Source organism: Podarcis vaucheri (assembly GCF_965113315.1).
Source record: "Podarcis vaucheri genome assembly, chromosome: Z".
Lineage (NCBI taxonomy): Eukaryota > Metazoa > Chordata > Lepidosauria > Squamata > Lacertidae > Podarcis > Podarcis vaucheri.
Window position 1 is genome coordinate 4,127,033 of NC_138758.1, and position 23,486 is coordinate 4,150,518.

At 47.2% G+C, this 23,486-nt stretch overlaps 1 protein-coding gene across 4 annotated transcripts; it reads left to right on the forward strand.

Annotated features, from left to right (window-relative positions):
* Positions 1–368: 368 nt before the first annotated feature.
* On the forward strand, positions 369–20,243 carry GDPD2 (glycerophosphodiester phosphodiesterase domain containing 2). 4 transcript variants are annotated; one of them, XM_082207448.1, is made up of 16 exons: positions 369–889; positions 3,542–3,676; positions 7,630–7,733; positions 7,831–7,924; positions 9,405–9,464; positions 11,509–11,607; positions 12,917–13,010; positions 13,932–14,077; positions 14,630–14,712; positions 14,843–14,993; positions 16,437–16,652; positions 16,971–17,122; positions 18,360–18,507; positions 18,660–18,742; positions 19,409–19,437; positions 19,796–20,243. In XM_082207448.1, the coding sequence occupies exons 2-16, from the start codon at positions 3,575–3,577 to the stop codon at positions 19,846–19,848; spliced, it is 1,614 nt and encodes a 537-aa protein (XP_082063574.1). In that variant the 5' UTR covers positions 369–889; positions 3,542–3,574; the 3' UTR covers positions 19,849–20,243. The 4 variants fall into 4 exon arrangements, with proteins under 4 accessions (XP_082063574.1, XP_082063575.1, XP_082063576.1 ...); XM_082207449.1 differs by having other exon boundaries at positions 730–889; positions 3,545–3,676; XM_082207450.1 differs by lacking the exon at positions 369–889 and adding an exon at positions 3,233–3,362.
* The last annotated feature ends 3,243 nt before the right edge of the window (positions 20,244–23,486 follow it).

Here is a 23,486-nt window from a genome sequence, read left to right on the forward strand (position 1 = left end):
GCTTTGTGTGAACAGTTGCCCTGAGCAGTGATATATAAACATCATTTTAATGCATAAATAAAAACTTTAGTTTCTCAGAAACTGTCCATACCCCCCAGGGAAGCTTTTATACCTATTAGGCAGGCAGAGGTTCTCCTCGAGGAGGAAGATGTGAAGGAGTATCATTAAAGGGCTACAAATGGTCAGACAATTAAGTTTTATGAATGTTTTACTACAAGAGAGGATATTGTTTGGGTTTCTTCTTGCCCTTGGTCCTGAAATAACTTGCGTATGCTTGTTAGAGCTCCTCTTGCTTGCTAGAGGAAGACAGAGTGGAATGAGCCGCCTGGGTGGTGCAGAGCTCCTTTTCTCTCCTTTTGGGGCAGCCCTCTCCATTGTCTGGCTCCCTCCTCCGTCTCCTCCACTCGGAGCGTGGGCTGCCTGCAAACTTCAGGTCTGGGCTCTGAGTGAGTGGCTCCCCCCACCCTCCGCCCTCCACCTTGGGCCTCTCCAGCCAGCCACAGAACAAGCTCCCCTGGCCTGTGAACTGAGTGGCTGAAGAGTGTGGCACAAAAGCGGCACCTTCCTTGGCCTCCAGCTGCAGCCCTTCAGCCAGTTCAGGCGCTCTTGCCTCTCCCTAGTGCACCTAGCCTGCCTGGCCCTGCCCATAGGTGGCACACACGGGTTTCATGCCAGCTACTGTGCAGGTGAGAGGAGACAGCCGGTGAGAGCAGAGCGAGGAGGAGGAGGAGAGGAGGAGGAGGAGCATCCGCAGCAAAAGTTCAGCTTGGAAGAATAAAAGCAGCTGTCAGATAAAAGTGCCTCATTGGACTGCCTGCAAAAGAAGGGAGATCTGATCAGCCAGCTGTTTCTCAGCCTGTCCTCCAAGGGGACTGGGGCCTTGGTCAAGGTGAGTGAGGGGGCTGGGAGGAACACCAGAGGTGCTGCAAACTGGGCAGTAGGCAAAGTGCCTTGAAGCAAAATAGGCTCTTTTCTGGGACATAGAAAAGAAGGGTCCCTCCTTTCTCCAGCCCACCCAGCAAAAACAGGGGATGGTAATAAAGTAGGAATTGGGTTGTTTTGGTGGGGACGGCAGGAAGGGGCTGGAGAAAGGAGCTATCTTGTCTTCTGAAAATACGCATTTTAGTTTCACTTTCCAGCTTTAGATGGGGTAAATATTTGGTGTGGGATTCTGAAGGTGGGTCAAGAAGTTTCTCTCCAAGTTTTCCTTTCTTTTAAAAGAGCGAAACCATGATATCCCCTCCCCCCCCCATCATGGAAATGGGCACCACTGTATGGAGTTTTCCTTAATAATTATATGCAATTATTCCATGTGCATTCCTCCACTTTCTGTGCCACATAGGGATTGTGTGTGAAGTTGGGCTGGAGAGGGTGGGGGAGGGAGAGGATACAATTAAGACTAGTTTATTTCCCAGCTTGCTTTCCCCTTCCTCTGACTAATGTAATCTTGGTCATTCATACTTTAAATAATTTTGTACAGCCAAACTTTTATTCAGAAGGAAAATGAGTTTTTTTCTAAACACATGACTCCTCAAAATGTTGCAATGTCTCTCCCCCCCCCCCCCGGAAATAAGCTGGGGCCATGCCTGCCCGGTTTTGCAAGACTTGCAGAGTCACCCCACCCCTAGCAGCTCCTTCTGCCCCCCCTCAGTGGGTGCCATACTGTCCCCACCTGCAGTGACAGAACTTGCAGTCTCAAATTTAAGCAGTGCCCAGTGCAACACCAAACCTCAGTGCCCCACTGCCTCTCACGCTCCATTCTAAATAAAAATTGTGGTGTCCCCCAGGCTCCATGCCTAGTGCAACCAAACCAGGGGTGGTCTCCACATCGTCTCTGCCCACCTGCCCTTACCCTGGCACTCTCAGATAAGGTGGCCTAAGAAGGCTGGTGTTTTTTGAGCAGAGTAGCCAAATGGTCGTGTTTTCCCCTCCTGCACCCCCACCACTGCCCCACATGCCCCTGTGCACCAAGGCCTGAAGTCTCTCTGGTATCCATAGCAACACCTTCCCCATGCCTGAGGGGCCTTGGCAGGGCGGGAGTGCTCCTTCCCTCTCACAACTGCAGCGCCTTTGCATCTCTCAACTGCTCCACACATTACGTGATGCAGAGACCATCCCCGTGTAGAGAGAGAGAGCTGTATCGCCAAGTGTGAAGAGGAAGATCGTATGCGTTTTTGTTGTGGCTTCTTCTGACATTGGTTATGGGTGACTGCGGTAAACACACTTGTGCGTATTAAGCCAGGCGCTGGATACGTCTTTTCCCAAAGCAATTATCTTGACGTGGGGAGAAACTTAACCCAATTAAAGCAGGCTTCTGATTTGTAAGAGCATTTTGGGGGCTCATAGGTATTACTGGCATCATCATTATGAAATACCGTATACTGCCATTATGGTTTTTATTTATGATTATTGTTACAGTGCCATTTGTGTACATCATACTTTCCCAAGAGCAAGAATGCAGGTCCCTGCCCCAGTGGCCATACAGTCTGGGGGGGGCGGGACAGAGGATGGGGAGAGGGACATGGAGACAGGGTTTAATGGGAAAAGAAGCAGGTCTGCATGTCTTCCTTGCCCTGTTTGTGTGGCTGATGTTAGGTAGCTTGAGTTAGTGTGCTGGAATCTGGGTTTTAATTCAGCTGAGGACTTAAGAAGAGCCAGTGACCCATCTAGTCCAGCATCCTGCTCTCACAGCAGCTGGAGGAGGAGCTGCAAGTAACAGGCTTCCACCCTTCATGTGCTTCACCTGTTCTGTAAACAGACCCTCCATAGGGGTTCCAAGTGCTCCACTCAGAGCTGCTTAACAGCAGGCCGTTTGAGGGAATAGCCTTTGCTTGCACATGAAAGAAATGAATGAATGAGGCTAGTAAGTAGGGTTAAGTGAGTACGCAGGAAGCAGACTCTCCTCTTCAAAATGTGACTTCCGAGTATAAACCCTAACAACACCAGAAGCAGGGGAAGGAGGGGCTGTGTTTGTGGGTTTCCCTGCACCCTCCTGTCCCGTTGCTCTCGTGTGTTGTGTCTGCCTCTTTATCTTTCACTCTCTGGAGGAGAGAGGTACGATTAAGCTCCATACTAACCCGACTCCTTGCAACATGGGCCTGCCCCAGCTTGCAAATTTGGGGTGGGGTGCCCGGGGTGCAACTCACCAGGCAGGTTGAGTTCTCTCTCCCCCCCCCCCCCCGCCGCCGCTGCCACCACTGTGCGCAGGTTTCCGTTGGCCTGGTGCCTGATCTAGATTAGCCTCTTCTGGTATTGCACCCGCAACATTTGCGCTGGGTGATGACAGTGGGGGAACGGAGCTTGGGATCTCGTTGAACTTCACACACTTCCGCACTCCCTTTTGCAAACCGCAACTGTTCCTGGTGAGTGGAAAAGAGCAGGAGAGGCGGAAGGCTGAAGACCCATTCAAGCCAGCGTGGTTTCTTTCCTTCCTTATTCCCCCCCCCCTCTTGCCACACCTATTCCTGCATTATCTGCCTCCTCCCTGCAAACTCCACGTGCCCTACCATGCAGTACCAATAAGCTACATGTGTTCCCCCAGCAGGGCCTGGTGTCCTCCACTACTTGACGCACCATGGTGAAGGACGCAGGTTGCTGCAGCCGGTGTGCCACCTGCCTGCTGTGCCTCTACAGCTGCCGTTGGACTCGTAACAAGAAGGGTCTGGTAACCAGCAAGGTGAGTGGGCAACTCTTCTCCAGCATCTGTAGGGATGTGTTTAGAGAGTGCTGGCTGGCCTGGCTCTGTGACGGCATGAGGAGAGCACTGGCATGTCCCGGAGAAGAGGGGCAGGGGGTGCCAGGCATGGACCCTTTTTCTGTCAAGGGCTTTTTTAAAGTTCATTTTTCACAGCATTTATTCCCTACCCCATCGCCAAAAGGGCTCCCGGAGAGACTTGCAAAAATCAAGACAGTCCCTGCCCTCAGGCTCATAATCTAAAAAGGCATGACACACAAGGAAAAAGGAATAGGAGGGAGGAAAGAAACAGAAGCTCCAGCAAAAATTCAACAGAAGTCTTTGGCCTTAGGCAGCTGTGTTTTGACCTGTTTTCCCTAGTGTCCAATATGGCAGGATCCTCCAGCTCTCTCTCTCGCTCTCTCGCTCTCTCACCACCCTCTCCTAGCACCCTCAGTTTTGGCCCACTCAGTGCTGTGCTCTCAAAAGTTCCAGGAGACCTGGTGCTGGAATTGGTCGGTCTGCCTGACTCTCACAGAGAAAGATGGCTTGCCTGCCCTGACGTGTCAGAAATTCCCTCTTACTGACTAATCATGGCCCCCTTCTCTTTCTTGACAGCAAAAGACAAACTGGTTTCCCAGCACAGTGGGGGAATGTAGCCATGCCTGTAAAGTATCCTGGTCCTCATTGTATCATTATTATCATTTCATCTTCATCATTATTTAGTTCAACAATTTTTAATGCTGCTTAAAACCCTTTTTCTAAGCAATGTACAATGCGGTTACAAATATATATATAATACAGAGGGGGAAATCAGTTAAAATCAATAATAAAAAGCTTCCTTAAAGTGCCTGCTGAATATTTCTTTTTTAAAAAAAGAAGTCTTCATGGAGGGAGGGAGGGAGGGAGGGACCGCCTGGTAGGGCTGGCAGTTTCTGGTTTTCATCATTGTGATATATCAGCAGCTAAACATTGTGATATACTGATATATCACAATATCTGAAATAAGGATGTAACTATGTAGAGGCAAATAGGGCAATGTCTTGGCAACTGCTACTACTTAGGGGTCTATAAAGGGTACATTTTTACTTACCTTTAGCATATCATTACAACTGTTATTTTATAGTACAGAGAGCAACAGGGGCAGCAGGAAACATAAGAGAAGCGATGACTGGCTTCACGGTTTTTCCCATTTCACAATTTTTTACATAGCACCCTCACAAATTGTGAATTGTGATATGTCGCCATGTCAAATATTATAGAACTGTTCTCACAATGTGGACTTCGAACCAACTTCAAACAATGTATTTATATATCACCCAGCCCTGCTGTCTGGTCTCAGTCAGGAGAGAATTCCACAATATTGGAACGCTTGGCTCCTGGCAGATGCAGGCAGTGCCATTCGGGACCCCTAACTACGATTCCCCCAAATACATCAGGGATCAGGCAGGGATCGGGATCCAAGTACTTAAGGGCCTTGTGAATTAATGCAGGAACTTTGAACTTGACCCAGTAGCATATGGGCAGCCAGTGCAAGCTTTTGAAAACTGGAGTTATGTGCTGGTGATAATCCATCTCCATCAACAGCCTAACTGCAGTGTTTTGCACTAGATGGAGTTTCCAGACCAGGCCCATGGGCAACCCCACATGATAATTATCATTATGAATTTCTAAACCACCCTCTATTAATTAGAATCCCCGAATGGTTTGCAACAACTACATTAAAACCATAATTAAAAAACAAACATGGCAACCCAGCAGGGATGGGCAGAGGTGGGCAGGCGACGGGAGCTTAGAGGAAGTAGCAGCCATGGGCAGCCACAGAGTCTGTGGCTCCAGCTCCACCCCTTCGTATACTGGGTGACACAGGGGCGGAGGAAAGGGGTGTGGTGGGGCAGGCCACCCCGGGTGTAACCACTGAGACAAAATGCCAGGCAGCACTCACCATGGGGCTTGCACCGTGCCCGAGCCACGCATCTCTCCTGGGAGAGATGCGGTGGCTTGGGCGCCCTTAGCCTCCACACTGCCCCCAAAGGTCCGCCCGCCGCCTCCCCCTCAGTTGTAGGGCAGCTGAGTGGGAGGAGGCAGGCAGACTCCTCAGAGGCCCAGCGGGGCGTCCTGCCCCGGCTCGCCCTGCCCCACAGGTGGCTGGCCCCGCCCCTGGGCGCAGGGCATGCGCGCTGCCCCAGGCACCCAACTGGCTTGCTCCACCACTGGGGTGGCATGTTCAGCAAAAGTGAGAAGAGGCATTATCTGATCACGTGACAGAAAGTGAGTTCCTGAGAATGTGGGTGGGAGGAAGCCAGGGGGGATGGCCAGGGGGGGAAGCGTTCTTTCTGCTTCCCACTCCTCCTGCAGTGTAGGCCCTCTAAGCAGTGCAGGGCTGGAGACAGATGGCATGTTTTTCCCTCCAGAGAGGCCATTTGAAGGCCATTTGAAAGAGGGATTGCTGCTCACAATGTATATATTCTGCTCAGGTATGCCTCCATGTATAGGGCTTTATGTGCACTTGGCTAGCTTCAGTTTACCTGCATGTTGCCTTTCTGTGGTAAACCAGCTCCTAAAGCATCAGAATACCATGCAATAACAATGTAATATAACAACACCTAGTAAAATGTTTAGCATCTACTTTCCAAGGTAATCATTAACAATTCAAAACATATTGCCAAAATATAAACATAGAATCAACATTTCAAAAGGCCCACCGAAACACACCTAACAATCAGCTCAGTATTATACAACTGGGCCAACAATTAATCCTAAAGCTTGGGAATAAAACTACTAAAGACAAAATTCAAATTAACAGCAAAATAGTCTATCTACCCTTACTAAGAAGAAGCCAAAAGCATGGAAGAAAATACAAGATCTTATGTCCAACCTTTCATTTCAAGGCACATCAGCAAAATGATTTCAGAACTAATGAAATATGTATGTTCCCCAAGGGATGTAAAGCTCCTCAAATCACAAAATTATTATCTAATCTTCAGTCTAAGGCTAAGCTGTCCTCAGAGCTTGATTTAAGGTGGGCTATAAATCAGAATCTGCTGTCGGTGCCGCAGCTCAGCCTTAGATCAAGCAAGGCAAAAGCATAATTTTATTTGTTATTTTTAACCCACTTTTCTGTGTGGAGACACAAACTGGCTTACAAGATTAAAACATGTTGTGTACAAATTTTCAGGTTTAAATATACCGTAGCTATTTGAATCTTTTTTCTCTCGCTTTGGATCATGCCGGATAGTCCTGTTTTAAATGTATTTGGAGCTGTCGTTTTTTATTTTAAAAACTGTTTTAAATTATTTTTTATGTAAATCGCCTTGAGATGGCAGTTTAGAAGGCGATTAATCGGTGATTATGGTGATAATAAGGAGAAGGACTAACATCATATGTACACTACTTCCCAAACCAGTGGTGTGCTGCATCTAGAGCAAATGGGAGTGTGTGCACAGCCACAGCTTAATGGCACCAGATAAAAAACAAATGCAGTACCACAGGCACAGCAGATGGTAAGAAATAAAACCAAAAGCTTGCTGAAACAATTTTCAGCAAGTGTCTAAATCAGCCCTCAACAGCTTGGTTCCCTCCAGTTGTTTTGGTGGGGACCACTCTCATTATCCCTTAGTGGCTGGGGCTGATGCAAATTGTAGTCCAAAACATCTGGATTCACCAGGTTGATCCAGATACTAAAGGAGAAGGAGGCTGACAGTAGGAGGAAATTCCACAGCAATGTCACTGAAAAGGAACCTGTCATGGGTACTTTCCTGTCTGATCTCACAGATGACCACCTAAAGCATGTGCCTAGGGCATGCCCTCCACTGTGTAGCCACAGCCAGCCTTGCACATCTGGAGCTGCAAGTGGGGCTTCCAGGTCAGAGGGTGTGTCATCCAAGAGTCAAGAGCCACCTATTGAGGTGCATCTGCCGGTGGTTCCTTTTCTAACCTGTTCCTCCTCTTCACAGTGCGACTGTGCCTGGTTCTTCTTCGTCTTCTGCGTGTGCCTTTTTGCCCTGGCCTGGTTCTACCTTGCCTTTGTCACCCTCAATGATTTCCACAATCTCAATGAGTGAGTAGAAGGCCCAGGGTGCCCCCCCCCCAAGATTCTCTCCAGCTACTTTTGTCATAACCCTTCCTCACCTCGGGTTTTTTCCCCTGCCCAACAGATTCATTTTCCGCAAGACAGGATGGTGGCTTGACTGGTCGATGGTGATGCTGTCTGGAACAACAACTCTGGTCACCTTCTCCTCACTGCTCCTGGTACACCCTTTTTATTTGGCTCTTTTCCCAGGACACTTGCACCGTACCTCCAGAATTCCCTGGTCTCGCTTTGGGGTTGTTGGGGGGTGGGGGGAAATCAACTTCTTAAAACCCATTTGGGAACATGCTGTTCTGTCTACTAAGGGCCGTTTCATATAACCTATTTGTAGAGCATTTATCCTGATTTGTTAGAGGAGAGGTTACATGATGTTGCATCAAAACAAGGGTTATCCCACACTTTCCAGCATATTTTCCCATCACTTTCCTTATTAGAAAAAGTCAGGTCTTTGGGAAAAGCGGGTTTGTCACACAAGACATGCCTATCTATCTGAATTTGCTAGTATGTGATTCAGTCTGGGAACTCCAGTTTTTTGAGAGAGCCAGCAATATCTAAGCCCAACATTTCATAAAACTTAATAGAGCTCCTTGGGAGAAAGTTAAATCAGCACATTGAGAATACCAGTGTACAGTGGTACCTCGGGTTAAGTACTTAATTCGTTCTGAAGGTCCATTCTTAACCTGAAACTGTTCTTAACCTGAAGCACCACTTTAGCTAATGGGGCCTCCCGCTGCTGCTGCGCCACAGGAGCACGATTTCTCTTCTCATCCTGAAGCAAAGTTCTTAACCTGAAGCACTATTTCTGGGTTAGCGGAGTCTGTAACCTGAAGCGGATGTAACTCGAGGTACCACTGTACTTTAAAACAGACACACACAAAGTAGGAACATTAGTAGATACCTTTGGACTGAGTGAGACTGCTTGTCCATCTGGCTCAGTATTCTCTGCACTGATTGGCAGCAGTTCTCCAGGGCTTCAGAGAGGGTGCCTCTCCCAGCCCTGCCTGGAGAGATTCGGAATTGAACACAGGGCCTTTTGCATGCAAAGCAGATGCTCTACCACTGAGCCACAGCCCCTTCTCCATCAGCTGGATAAGATTAGCCTAACACGTATACAGTGGTACCTCGCGTTAAGTACTTAATTCGTTCTGGAGGTCCGTTCTTAACCTGAAACTGTTCTTAACCTGAAGCACCACTTTAGCTAATGGGGCCTCCTGCTGCTGCCACATGATTTATGTTCTCATCCTGAAGCAAAGTTCTTAACCCGAGGTACTATTTCTGGGTTAGTGGAGTCTGTAACCTGAAGCGTATGTAACCTGAGGTACCACTGTATAAGTGAATATCTCAGAAGCCAGAAGGAAGGTTCTGAGAAGGGTGTCTAGTGGTTAGTGGCTGAGACTTTTGTGACAGTGCAATTTGTATTGCAAATAGGAAAGTATCTGCCAACTTTCATAATACAGGTCTGAAGGCTTTGGGTATAGAAAGCAGGTTGCCTAACTGCAGAGTTATGGCTTTTCTTCATTTTTGAGTGGTGTCAACACCATCATCTTCGTATGAGAATGTGGTCCTCCTGCAGTCCTTGCCCCAGAATCCAAAGTGGGCTCTTTGGTCCTAAGTGACATCACTCTCCCATTTTAATTATAGGTTCTGGCACTCTGCCTGCAGCTCTGGCACCAGCCCCTGAAGCTCCATTGGATACACAAGGTAAACCCCTGCCCCAACCACAATTCCAACTTCTTACCGGTTTCCTTTGTGGAAGGCACAATCGTACACAAAAGTTTGTGCTGCTGCTGCATAATGTTGGTGCACACCAGATCACCACCATTAACTAGGTGGATTCCCAGTATCAAATGAGCATGCATTTATTTATTTTTGCACTTAGTGCTGAGATAAAGTACAACAGATCTCTTCTCCTGATGTCTTTTGATGTTAAGTGAATGACAGATGGGTGTGGTTGGCCCAAAACGGCCTGGTGGTCCTCTCCTGTTACATTTTAGTCTGCAAGCTCCTTGGGACAGAGTTTCACTTTGCACAGTGCCTTGCACATTGATGGCACTATGTAAGTTTATTTTCCTTATTAAAATGTTTAGAAACTGTCTTCTATTATAAGATAACAAGGTAATTTACAGAATAAAAACCAAACAATTAAAACGATAAGGCACTGTAAGCAAAAATACCACAGATTTCCAGACTTTTCCAATAAAGCCAGTTCTATAAACTAACAAATATTTTTCCAATAAAGTCAGTAATGAGCTAATATAACAATACCATTGAAGGGGAGAGGACACTGGGGGCTTGCAATGTTTTGTAAGGATGGAGGGGGAAATTGATTCACCTCACATTTAATAGAAACATGACTACAATGTGAGAACCAAAATACTGCTGTGCTTTGAAATTCACATTTCTCTATTTTTTTCTGTGTAGTTCTCCAGCCAAGCAATATGTTCAAAAATGCATACAGTAAAGTGTGCATATAAATACGCACTAAAATGCTTAACGGCTTTTCACAAGGACTTGTAACTGATTTAGAAATGTAGGGAACTGGGCTTAAGACTAGAAAAATAGGAAACTAAAATAAACTGAAACTGACATATTCACCATTCCCTACAAACATGCAAGTAGAACACAGGTGGAAGTGAAAAGGATACACACATCAGCTTCCCCAGAGAGAAGCCTCACTGCACCCCAATATATGCATTGCAGGGACGGCATGACCCTCGGGATCCCTTCCAACTCTACCATTCTGTGATTCTATGTTCTGCTGCTCACTTTCTCTCTCTCTCAAACACTCTCAAGCAAACTGATTACTTTCCCATTCCAAATGCAAAACAATCTCTAAAGATGTTCAACAACACTAGGCCCAGAACAGAACCCTGCAGCTCCAAACTTTTCACCCCCCAAAAAATTTTTTTTTGTAATGTATGTGTTGCCAAAGCAAGTACGCTTTTTTCCAGAATGGTGAGAAACCAATAGCTTTATTTAGTTGCAACAATGTACAAAATAACCAAAGTAGTACAGTCCTTGCAGAAAGGTCTTGACAGTCTATACCAGGGGTTGGCAAACTACAGTCCGCGGGCCGGATCAGGCCCGCAAGGGTCGTTAACCCGGCCCAGCCGCTTTCTGAGCTCCCTACGGGAAAAGACAAAAAAGAGGGACGCTGCCGCATGTTCTTATGCAAAGTCCTCCTTCAGAATGAGGAAAAGCAGGGGGAGGAGGTGCTGCTGGCAGGAAAAGAGGCACTACCCAGGGAGAGGGAGGGGGCAAGAGATTTCTGGGGGGAGAGAAAAGAGAGAGGGTGGGGCCCCCACCCCCGAAGCACAGAAGAGGTGCCAGCAGCAGGAGGCCCAGCAGGCCGCGACGCAGCACCAAACCCAGGCAAGCCCCCCCCCCATCCAAACAATGACTATCATCAGTGCAGGTAAGAAAAAATTTTAATTTTAATATTTATCATCCAGAATGGTGTCTGGCCTGCATGGTGCTCTTGCGTGGAATGTGTCCTTTTAAAATGCATCTGTGGGTTACTTGTGGGGCCTGCCTGGTGTGCATAGGAATTCGTTCATTTTTTCACCCCAAATATAGTCTGGCCCCCCGCAAGGTCTGAGGGACAATGGACTGGCCCCTTGCTGAAAAGGTTTGCCGATCCCTGGTCTATACATACTGCCTCCTTTTCAAAATAAAGCTCTTTAAGTGGCTTGAATACAATCGTCCCCGTCCCCAGGCACTTGATACTGTCTTCTCTTCCTTCCAGCTTCTTCTGATCCTGACGGCACTTGTGGTGGCTTCTGCTTTTGTGGGGGTGGAGGTTCAGTGGGAAGAGCAGTGGGAAAGTGCCCGCATCTCCCTGCAGGTAAGAATCCACAGCTGATGGCATGATCTCAGAGAATATGAGCCATGGCACAGTTGCCACATGAACGCTGCCCAAAAATGAATTGAATGGTGAGCTTTTGGGATATAACAAGTGTTTGCCATGTGATTTTGGCACAGGTTGTGTTTTTTTCCTTGCCTTCCCTTCTTGCTGAGCTGCTGCGCATGGCATCGCTTGCAGCAGCAACTGAAACATGGAATGATTCAGAGCAGCTTCTACACAGCAGTTAACTTGTGAACCAACCCAGTGGGTACATTCAGCAACAGTTGCTTGTGCACCTGTTGGACCTTGTTGGCCAGACAACTGACAGCACAGGTAGACCCCCAGGAAAAGTCTGATACCCCCTGCCCTCTAGCATCCTACCCAGTACAGGCAATGTGCCGGTGGTGGGGTGGTTCTTATGGCTGATGAAGAGCAGACAGGAGGAGGCAAAGTTGATTGGAGCACAGAACACCCTTGCACATTTTGACCAAGTTTTATATCCCAAAATAAAGGGGCTACAAAAATAAATAATAGATATATAATGTCTTAATATCATGTATATACAAAATGTCAGTTATGGTTTAAGGAGCATTATATAATCAGGCATCCTTGCTCATTATTATATTTTAAGCAAAATGACAAATTATAAGACTGAGAATACTAGATAAGGTTGAACAATGTTTTGGAATGTTCAACCTTATCTAGTACTCCATTTTTCAATAAAATTGGTTTTATGCACATCCTTCAGCATCTCTTTTATAACATGCAAATTTTGTCAACAGTGCTATATATTCCATATGTTTTATTACCATTGCAAGATGTCAGCTGGTTTATCTGATTTCCAGTTCCTTGTTGTGGCTACTCTGGCTGCAGTGTTGCAAGTTCCAAACCTTCCACATTTGCTATGCATTTCAGACACTCCAGTAAAACATATTTTGTGGTTAAGATTATATCGCCATAAAGAAGTTCATTTATAAACCTCAACACCTCTTGCCAAAAGCTTATAATCTTAGTACAGTTTAATTTCCAGATCACTTATTTAATTTATGAGTCATTCCTTGTGAAAGCATCTTGCAGCAATTAACACTAACTGTGGCTTTTCCTTCTGGGTGGGGACTCCAGCCCTTGATGCTCTCTGCCATTATCCTGCAGGGAACTCTGGGTTAAAAGCTTAGCTTCAAGGCCAGCCTATTCCCTGGCATTGCCCCTTCATTCTACCTGCTCTATATTTGTTCCATGTTGCTGCAGCCTCATATGACTCTCTTGGAAACTCCAAACCAATGTCTAACTCTTGTTTCTGCCCTGCCAGGCAACAGGTCCCTTCCTGCACATCGGAGCTGTGGTGGGCATGACACTGCTTGCCTGGCCAGTGGCTGACTGCTTTTACCGTACATCCTGCTCAGGTACCAGGGAGGCCAAAGCTATTCTTGTTCTCTCCCAGTACAGGCCCCTACAGCAGGCATTTCGGAGTCTTCCTTAGGTGTTGGACAATGTTTCAAGGCCACATGGGGTCCCTCCTAGGACTAATCTACCCTCATCATTTAAAATGTTAGAAATGTGTTATTAAAATGTGACACCGGATAGCCCTGTGGAGCAGCGAAATGTTGCCAATGAGAACTTGCATTGGGAAATATATAGTTTTCCAGATCAGTGTTGATCCAGCCCTAGTGTCTTTTTTTACCACTCATTCATGATTATTTGTGCTTGTGATAAGGCTACTTGGACAATTACACACAATCTCACTTCAAATACTGTTTGCACCTGCAAATGTTTGGGGCAGTCATATTGCTTCATTTCCAGCCAGTGCATATCCTGTTAAAATCCTATTTATTTGTACCAAAACTGGGAGAGTGAGGGGAAAGTTGTCCGACTTTTGTCGTTTTATAGCCCCTCCAGACAACAATGACATAGCAGCGGTGGGGAAGCATCACAGAACAACTAGCAAAGCAGACTAAATTCACCACTAATGCACCACTATTGTGCCAAGAGCATGTTGCAGACTACACTCTGAATAAAATGCCAGTATGGAGGGGCCCTACGTCTTGTTTATTGGCAGCACTGCATGCTGCAGTGTGTTGCTCAGATATTTCTTTAGGGCTCTAGCAGGTGGCACCATTGCATTATGAGAGTTCCACTCTGAAGAAACAAGTAGCCTCACTGGTGGGAAGAGACTAGGATGATCCCAAAGAGCTGGGGGCCCAGTTCTGATATCTTACCTGGAATGTCTTCTCGATGCTAGTAATGAAGGTCTAGCTTGCTATTATCTTCTTCCAAGACTGCTGTTGCATTTTACCTGCATTTTCCATCTGTCTGTTTTTCCACAGTCCTCAGAACTCTTCTGTTGCTGTTGTATCTGGGTGCAGTGTTTGCTCTGTACTTAGCCCCACTGGGTATTGATTCCCCCTGTCTTTTGGAGTACAGCCAGCTGCCCCCCAAGCCAGCTCTGTTCGGGCACCGTGGAGCTCCCATGGTGAGTAGCCAGCACCTCCTTTGCACAGCAAGAAGCAGGATAATAGGTGGCATATCCAACTGGGGACAGGGAGACTGACTAAAGGGATCCAGAGGTGCCTTATCTCTTCCTCCACCACCACTCCTCCTCCTCCTCTTCTTCTTCTTAGATTTATATTCTACCTTTCCCCCCAAAAGGACTCAAAGTAGCCTACAGATAAAAACAAGAAAAGACATAGAAAAATCCATCATTAATATACGATTTAGCATTGATAGAATTAAAATTATACAAAAATATATGCAGATAATTACAATGAAAGCAGCACAGCACCAGCCCTTTCATTAAAAGCAGTCAGTTCCCAAAGGCCTGTTGGAACAACAAAGTCTTCACTGGCTAGCAGAAAGACAGCAGTTTAGCTTCTCTAGGGAGGGACTTCCAAAGCTTGGAGGCAGCGACCAAGAAGGCCCTCTCCCATGTCCCCACTAAGTATTACTTGCCATCCAGCACCAACCTTACTACCTTTGTCCTTCAAATGCACCTGTCATTTTATGTCCATTTTTAATCTCCATCCAGCTTGCACCTGAGAATACTCTGATGTCCTTCCAGAAGGCAGTTGACTATGGAGTGAGCGTCTTGGAGACAGATGTCCTGGTGAGGTAAGGGGAGCGGAGGTGGCAGATCAGCTGTCTGTGGGAGATGAGGAGGCCCCAAGGCAACTTCTCCCTCCGGCAGTAGAGATGAATCCATTCCCCAGACCAAGCTCTTTTCCTCTTTCTCGCCTGGCAGTGCCGATGGGGTCCCTTTCATCATGCATGACGAGAAGCTCATCCGGACCACAAATGTGCAAGAGGTTTTCCCTGCTCAAGCCCAGTCCAATGCCAGCTCCTTCAACTGGACGCAGCTGCAGCAACTTGATGCTGGCAGCTGGTTTCTGCAGGTGAGAGCTGTGTGGTGGGGCCAAGTCAAGCCCTGTGCAAGCTTGGTGGGGTGAAATGGGTGCTGCTGGGCTGACTTGCATGAGTGGAATAGCATTGGTTGCTCCCTGTGCATTTGCTCTCTGAAGGGATACATTATGGTGGGAAATGATTTCCTGTTGTGTGGAATGGAGAACAGACAAGAAGGTGCTGTATATCTGGCTATAATTCTTACTACCAGAATACACAGACCTGGGTTTGCCAGTGTGGGCTTCTCCACTGTGCCCATCTGTACCTTTACGGCACCCGCAAAGATCTCAGTATATATCTGCTCAAAAATCCGCAATACATGAAAGACATTTAGCTCTTCCTGCTCAGCCCCTGTTTTCACCAGTTCAGCCTCTCCTACATGGGACATACCCTCCAGAATTGGACACCCACCCTCTTTTCTATTCTGAACAGAGGAGAGGTGCAAAGGGCTTCTCTCTGTCAAGATGCCTCTCCCCCCCCCTTCCCAGTGATGCTGGAGGGGGCTTGCCTTCAGCTTTCTCTGCTCTTTTAGGTGTGGCAGCCAGTTTGCATTACGCCATGCTTCCCTGCAGCTCACACATACCAACGTTTTGTGACTGGTGCGCATGGTACTTTCTCAAAATTCCAAATGTTCCTGTGGGCCCAGAAAGGTGATTGGCGCCTGGCTTAGTCCCTCAATAGTACCAGATCTAATGAATCCAATAGGGGCATGTGGGCTGTGGTATTTGCTGATGATGATCTGATCCCTACTGAGCCCGTGTGCTCAGTAGGCTGTGCAGATGACTGCTCTGAGGTAGCAGAGCTCCATGGGCTGCATGCTAATTGCGTAAATCCTTTGATATCCTGATGTGGTCCTGCTCCAAATTCTGTCTTACTGTGAAGGTAAGTATCCTTCACAAAAGACCAGGGCTTTCTTTGAGCAGCCCTGATACTTCAGAACTCTCTCCCAAGGGAGGCTTATTCAAACACTTTCAAAACACTGTTCTTTTTCAAGAGGCCTCTGGTTTGGTTTCGTTCTTGTTTTGTATCACATAGCCTTGCTTTGCAACTGCTTGTCAAAATGGTTATCATCAATAAACTGTTTCTATGTTTACATTTTGGTTTGTTGAGCAATGCTGAATACCATTAAATATTTTGTGGAATGAATATTATTGTGATTACCAGTCCCAGACCATGGAAACAGCATTCTCTCAAGTGCAATTGCCCTTTTACTTTCTCTTGTCCCATAGGAGTGAATGGTACAGTGTTCATTATGCTCCCTTGTAATGAGCAAGATCCTTAGATCTGACTGGGGAAGCCCTTGCATGCAGCAAAAATGGATGGGTGGTGATTGCCTATTCGCCCTCAATGGGGAACTAAGCCTGGGTTGGAAAAGCCTGGAGCTGCAGGGCTCTATGATGTCCTCTCTCACTGACTCCCTTCTTGCCCCCTACCAGAAGCCGCCCTTCCCCACAGCACGAAGCCTCTCAAAGGCAGAACGAGCTTTGGCACAGGCACAGCGTGTTCTGTCTCTGAAGCAGCTGCTGGTTGAGGCCAAGAGGCACAACGTGTCCGTCATGTTTGACTTGCGTCCCGAGGAGGATCCCCACTATGAGGACCTCGTCAATGTCACTGTGGAGACTATCCTCCATTCAGACATCTCCCCGGAGCTGGTGAGTTGTCCTCACTGCTTGACAGGACACAGTGGGCTTCCCCTTGGAGTTGGTGGGGAAAGTGGGTGGACAGGGATGAGGCTGGCATGCTTGCCTTGAGAAATTCTGCCTGAATGCAAACAACAAGGAAGGCAAGATCAAGCCATCAGTAAATCACACTGAGCAAATAGAGCAAGTAGCTGTTTATTAACAAAAACGGGTTCTACACAGGAGTGTCTGGCCTAATGAGCACAGCAAGTCCTCTCTTGTAGGTCTTGCCCCCCATGAAGCAGTGGGAGTGAGGAGGGATCTCTTGCTTACCATTTCCCTCCTTCCCAGATCCTGTGGCTCCCTGACGTGTTTCGAGACTGGGTGAAGCAGCGGGCGCCCAGGTTCCAGCAGGTCTATGGCCGGAAGAAGCTGAGCAATGAAACAGAAGACCTTATGCGTATTAACCTGCCCTACCAAAATCTGAGCAGCACTGAAATCCGGTTAGTTGGGGGAGGCGATGCGCAGGAGGGAGGGCGGTGACAGTGGGGCAGCTTGGTGTCTGTCCCAGGCATAGGTCAAGGAAAGAGAATTGGCTAGCAAAGATAGTTTGAGCATCCTGAGACAACGTCTTTTCTTTTTGAAAAAAAGTCTCAAGTTTTTGTTACTCCATGAATAAGTTTGGAAATATAGAGTAGGCTCATTGAAATCAATGGACCCAAGTTAATCACGTCCACAAATTTCAGTTGGATCACTTTGAGTGGAACTAACTTTGGACAGAATCCTACATAAAGGAGAACAATTTAGAACAGCACGTGCACAAAATCAATGCAGATCCAAGCCAGATAATCGCCAGGATAAAGATTTCCACTTAGAAAGCTTGTTGAAAAAGGAATGTCTTTAGCAGGTTCCGAAAAGGCAATAGAGAAAGTGCCCCTCTGATATGCAGTGGGAGGGAGTTCCAGAGGGGAGATACTTCCAAACTAAAGGCCCGATTCCAACATGGTGCAGAATGGACCTCCTGATAGAATGGTATCTGCAGCAGAAGTGGATTTAGGGGAGCACAACCAGTTCAGTTACACCGGACATGGAGCCTCGGTGGCACTGCAACCATTATTTAGAATGCAGGCCAGGGTGTGTGCGTGCCAAATGTTGGTGTCACACAGGGTGCCGCTGAAACTTGAGACCCCAAAGTCCACCACTGTTTGCTGGATGCTCTCACACAGGGCATGCAGGGGATCTGGCACCCTTTTGGGGTGAGCAAAGGATACAGTGGTACCTCGGGTTACATACGCTTCAGGTTACATACGCTTCAGGTTACACACTCCGCTAACCCAGAAATAGTGCTTCAGGTTAAGAACTTTGCTTCAGGATGAGAACAGAAATCGTGCTCTGGCAGCGCGGTGGCAGCGGGAGGCCCCATTAGCTAAAGTGGTGCTTCAGGTTAAGAACAGTTTCAGGTTAAGAACGGACCTCTGGAACGAATTAAGTACTTAACCTAAGGTACCAGTGTATATCTAACCCCAGATGATAAGCCCTGAACATCGTCCCAGAACACGGCAGCAAACTCTGTGGGTGGAAACTGTGGGGCTTACGCTCAGTCTTCCTCTCTGCCTTTGCCTCTGGGAGCCTGTCTTTTCCCTTCAGCGTATCTTAGGCACTAGGGTTTCTCTTCCCTAGAGGCTTTACGGGAGTTTCCCTATTCTGCTTTGGTGCCATGAATCCCACCTTCTTCCCTAGGGAGTATCGCCGTGACAACATCTCTGTGAACCTGTATGTGGTGAACGCCCCGTGGCTCTTTTCGATCCTGTGGTGCGCAGGAGCCAACTCTGTCACCACTAACGCTTGCCAGGTGCTGCAGGGAATGGAGCGCCCCCTCTGGCTACTGGTAAGACTGGCAGTGGCAGGGAAGGACTAGACTTGTATCATCACCACCACCACCACCCCTGTGTAGGCAGCTTCCCGGGGAAACTGGCAGCTGCCCATTTGCCCTTTCTCCCACCCCAATGACCTCCATTCCCCATGTTCCCTTCTCCACAGCCTCGTGCCACATACCAAATGATCTGGATTGTGACAGACTGTGTCTCCTTTCTGCTGATTGTCTGGGCCTTCTTCTTGCTGAAGTGAGTAGAGTGTGAGGAGCTCCCTTCTGCATGGGCAGGGCATCCTGCAGCTGCCAACCCCTAACATAGCAGGGCTGGGGAAACCTGTGGCACTCCCGTTATTCATTGACCATTAGCCATTCTGCCTGGGGCTGATGGGAGTTGTGGGGGCCACTGATGATCGCCTTCCCTGCTATATAGCCATGTCTTCACAGCATGGGCTGGGCTCTGCCTACCAAGGGGGCATTTAGGAAAACCAATGCACAAGTGTATTCACTTGGGCGCCACCCACCTGTCAGTCACCTGATATCATGGACCAATCTGCCAGTCTTGCTGGTGTGTCCTTGCAGCCCTGACCTCACCTCGGCCCTGCTCTTCCCTGATCCAAACATGGCCTCAACACTGAGTGACACTGTTGACCTACCTAAAATATTTTTTCAGGTTCCTGAGCTCCATTGGATGGTTGCTCTCCTCTTTTTCTTGGAATTGTTGGTAATAAGTTGTGGGTAAAATAATCCCCCTGTATTTGCAACATGGCTAATGGCTGGCGTGATATATACTAGCTTCCTCTATTCCACCAAGATCAAAATACTTCCCTTGTCTCTGGCAGAACAACTAGCGATGAAGCTGAGGGTGGGAGGGCACACCTGTCTCTGAGCTAACTTATTCCCCCTCTTCCCCTTACAGAAAATGGTCCCGAAGAAAAGAGCCACAAGGTAAAGGGAGACGTTGGTCCTTCAGATCGGTGTGATATTTCTGCTATATTTTGTGTGTGTTGTGCTGTACAAAGAAAAGCGATCCACTTTCCACCATCGTTTGGGATACCTGCAAACTGACAGGGGTGACTTGAACTCTATTCAACAACTCCATCAGTGGGCAGAGCTGCAGTTATTTCTATTGCACCTTTCTTCGAAGGAGCTTAAGGGTTCTCACCCACAATGACCCTGCAGGTGGAGCCTGACTGTTTAAAACATACAAACACCTTGGCCCACAGTGAATAGACCATAAAGCTAGTAGTCCCCTACCCAGGATCTCCTGTGTTGACATTCTTCTTTTTCCTTTCTGCTCTTCCAGGTTATGACTCAGATGTGCTCCTGACAAAGATCCACAGCCTGTTGTCTGAGTGACATATCAGCACAAACAGAGCAGAGGCCCTGTCCTTCCCATTGGTGAATGGGCAGGGCAGTTTTCACCTTTCAAAATGTCTTTTCTGGGGATGGCTTCTGGCTGTTGCTGAGACCTGGTTGTGGGGGCCTCTGCCCCCGGGAGCCAAGAGGCACAGCCGCCACATAGCCTCTGGGGAGCACAGCAGGACTTCTGCAATTATCCTGCAATCATCTCTCTCAGCATGGCCTAGATCCTGAAACTGCCGGGAAAGGACTGTACCAGTTGTGGCAAAAAACTGGAGATTCCATCTGAAGGTTTAAGTGTTGTCCCTGGTCTGGGAGGTGATAGAAATTTTCTTTTTTCTTACATGCTTCTGAAACTGTTATCAATAAAAGACCCTGCATGATTTGAGAAAGCCGAGTCAGGCTGCAGTTCTTGTTCCAGGGGTGTGGAGGACAAGGACGAAGAGAAAGTACATGCTTTCTTGCAGCTAGGCACTTTGCATCTCAAACGTGGCTCTCATTCAGCCTTTGCCAGCCTGGTGCCCTCCAGCAATTTGGGACTGCACTTCCTATTAGCCCCAGCCAGATGGGAGTTGTAATCCAAAACAGCTGGAAGGCACCACTTTGGTGAAGGCTGCTATAGGCTGTGATCTAGCATAGAGCTACACTAAACCATTGCTTAACATTACATATACAAGAGTTGATCAGCCCAGCACCAGCCTCTCCACAAGAGTGACGCCATCCCTTCCAAATCCCAGCCTGCTTTGTCTGTATCAAAAGTGCCAACCTGTTGTATCTCATTGTGCAACAGTACGTTGTAGGGAAGGGAGGCACCCCCTCCCTCCCCATGAATCTGTTCTACCTGTGTTTCTAGCCAAACAGGCATACTTTTAAAGATACTTTGATATCTTTCCCCTGCTGAAGAACCCCTTGCAGAATTCTTCACAGAAAACTGTCTTTTAGTGGGAAGAGCAAACTTCTTAGTCTTTTGACATGTTGAATAAAAGAGGTTCCGGGTATAGCTCTGGTGGTAGCGGCACAGTAGTGTTTGTTCACTAACCAGAATTAACGACCACATTTTGAATAAACATCACTTAAAGAAAAAAAAGCATTTACAAGTCTCAGGCTCATACACTTCCCCCTTCCTCTCCAATCACCTTGTAGTTGTGCCAAGCGCCTGCTTCCACTTTAAACTGCAATTTTTCATTTTATACCTGAAGGTGGACAAACTGTGGTATTAACTGTGATGTATTGAGAGAAGCCAGCTTCAAGCTGTGGTTTGTGATCTTCACTCATTTCAGTAAACCATGGGTACCACATAACCCCAAGGCTCTTCCCTGTGTGTTATGCTAAGGTCATAACCCCAAGGCTCTTCCCTGTGTGTTATGCCAAGCCAAAATATGCAGGGTGTGAAAAACTGCAGAATGCTTCCTGGAGGTTCAGTAAACTACCTCATACGTTGCCATGCTACACCCTCCTTTGCTGTGTCAGGGACCAACTTCTAAGGGCCCAGCACTCCCAATCTGGCAAGTGGCAAAGTTCCTTGTGCAGAACTCATTTGTGCCACCAATCCCCACAAAAAGGCAAGGCTAAAGTTGCTGCCCATCAGCTTATCTGGGCCTGAAACCAGTTTATAAGACCAAGGTTTGGCTGCAGAGCATGTGAAAAGATTGTTTCTCTGTAGGTACAGAGTGCTATAGATAGCTCCTACTTGTTCCTGAGGCCAAGGGCTTGAAAGAGGTTCCTTTCTTGGCTGCAGATTTTCAGACAGCCTTGAGGGATGCTGCATCAAGCACAAGAAAGGGTCTTTTATTGAAACTTCACCATGGTTCTTTTAATAAGCTGAAGGAGCTGCTGCTGTTTTGATAAAGATCAGAAGTTGCAAAAAATGTTGCAGCCCTAAGTCTCTGCTAATAGGACTTACACACCTGCATAACTGGGCAGTAGGCTTATTTTTATGAAAGAGCTTCCTGTGACAAAGCACCATCTTAAGAAGCAATTTCTCTTCTAGAGGGAAAGCATACTTATTGTTTTCAAAACACTTTTACTGGTGTGCAGATTTAGTTTGCTGATTAATTAACCTGCTTTGGAAGTGAGTTGGTTTAAATAAATTGTAATGAGGTTGCAGTCCAAGTTTTATTAAAAACATAGGCTTGCAAATGTTGCTTTGGTATGGGCAAAGATCTTGGGGTGAAGGAGAGGATGGCAGCTTAAAGGAGGAAGCTATATACTAAATGCTTAGCATGGAATCTGAACCCGCTTAACAGGAAACTTTCCACAGTGCTTCTAGGAGGTATTTAGGTTCAGACAGCAGCAGCAGCAGACGTCTGAAAGAAAGGGCACACAATTATCTGGCTGCCCTTAAGACCCATTTGAACTTTCAGCATAGCTGCTAAGGGCAAGGTGTCACGCAACTGACTTCAATGGCACAATGGGAATGAAGCAATAATGCAGCTCCAGAGGCAAACAAGGCTTGAAGTCAAAAGCTGTACGAGCTACAGCTCTGCCAAAATGTGCTACCACTTAACCTCAAGCAGAGATGGGCTACTGCTTAAGCAGCCAAAGCACTAACTATAACAGACTGTACCAGTGCTCACATAAGTGAAAACATGCCCCTGGCCAGCCAGATGGAGAATGTCCTGCGTATTGTGTTTGGATGGGAGTTGAAATATCTCCTGGAATTCTTGACCACCAGGTGGCACCACATCTCCAATAACTGCTGATTTGTTGGAAGCAGTGAAGATCTGGGCTGCTGCTGCTGCTGCTTGCCACCACCAATCATGGAACTTTTGAGGAGAGAAAAACCTTATTCTCATCCAAGCACAGAGAACATAGCATGCTTCTTTATACCATGTCAGACTATTTATCCATCTAGCTTAGGACCTAACCCTTTTAACTAGAAATGACAGGGTTGCCATCTTGGGGCCTTTTGTACTCATGTGCAAAAGGGGCCTTTCCTCTGTATTTAACCAGGGATAGAATCACAGAACTGTAGGACTGGAAGGGACACAAAGGGTCACCCGGACCAGCCCCCTGCAATGCAGGAATCACATCCCTGACAGATGGCCATCCAACCTGCTTAAAAGCCTCCAGTGGAGGAGAACCCACCATCTTCTTCTGAAGTAGTCTGTTCCAATATGGAACAGCTCTTACCATTGGAAAGTTCTTCCTCACATTTAGTCAGAATCTCCTTTCTTGCAGTTTGGTTTGGGTCATATGCTCTGGAGCAGCAAAAAACAAGCTTGCTCAGTCTTCCATGTGGCAGCCCTTAATTGATATTTGAAGACAGCTATCATATCACTTCTCGGACTTCTTTTCTCCAGGCTAAACATACCCAACATCCTCAACCATTCCTCATAAATTTTGATTTCCAGACCCTTTATCATCTTGGTCACCTTCCTCTGTTCATGTTCCAGCTTGTCAATGTCCTTAAAATGTGGCGCCCAGAACTGGACACAGTATTCCAGGTGTGGTTTGATCAAGGCAGAAGAGATTAGAACTATTCTCTTGATCGGGACACTAGACTTCTCTTGATGCAACCTAGAATTGCATTGGCTCCCCCCCACCACCACTGCACCACACTGTTGACTCATGTTAAACTTGACGTCTACCAAGTTTAACCCCTAGATCCTTTTCACATGTGCTGCTGTCAAACC

What these genes read in the sequence shown, in the direction of transcription:
- GDPD2 (XM_082207448.1), top strand. Translation starts at nt 3,575, where the DNA reads ATGGTGAAGGACGCAGGTTGCTGCAGCCGGTGTGCCACCTGCCTGCTG. An exon ending in GTGCCCGCATCTCCCTGCAG is followed by an intron (nt 11,608 to 12,916) that starts GTAAGAATCCAC and finishes CTGCCCTGCCAG; the next exon opens with GCAACAGGTCCCTTCCTGCA. An exon ending in CTGGCAGCTGGTTTCTGCAG is followed by an intron (nt 14,994 to 16,436) that starts GTGAGAGCTGTG and finishes GCCCCCTACCAG; the next exon opens with AAGCCGCCCTTCCCCACAGC.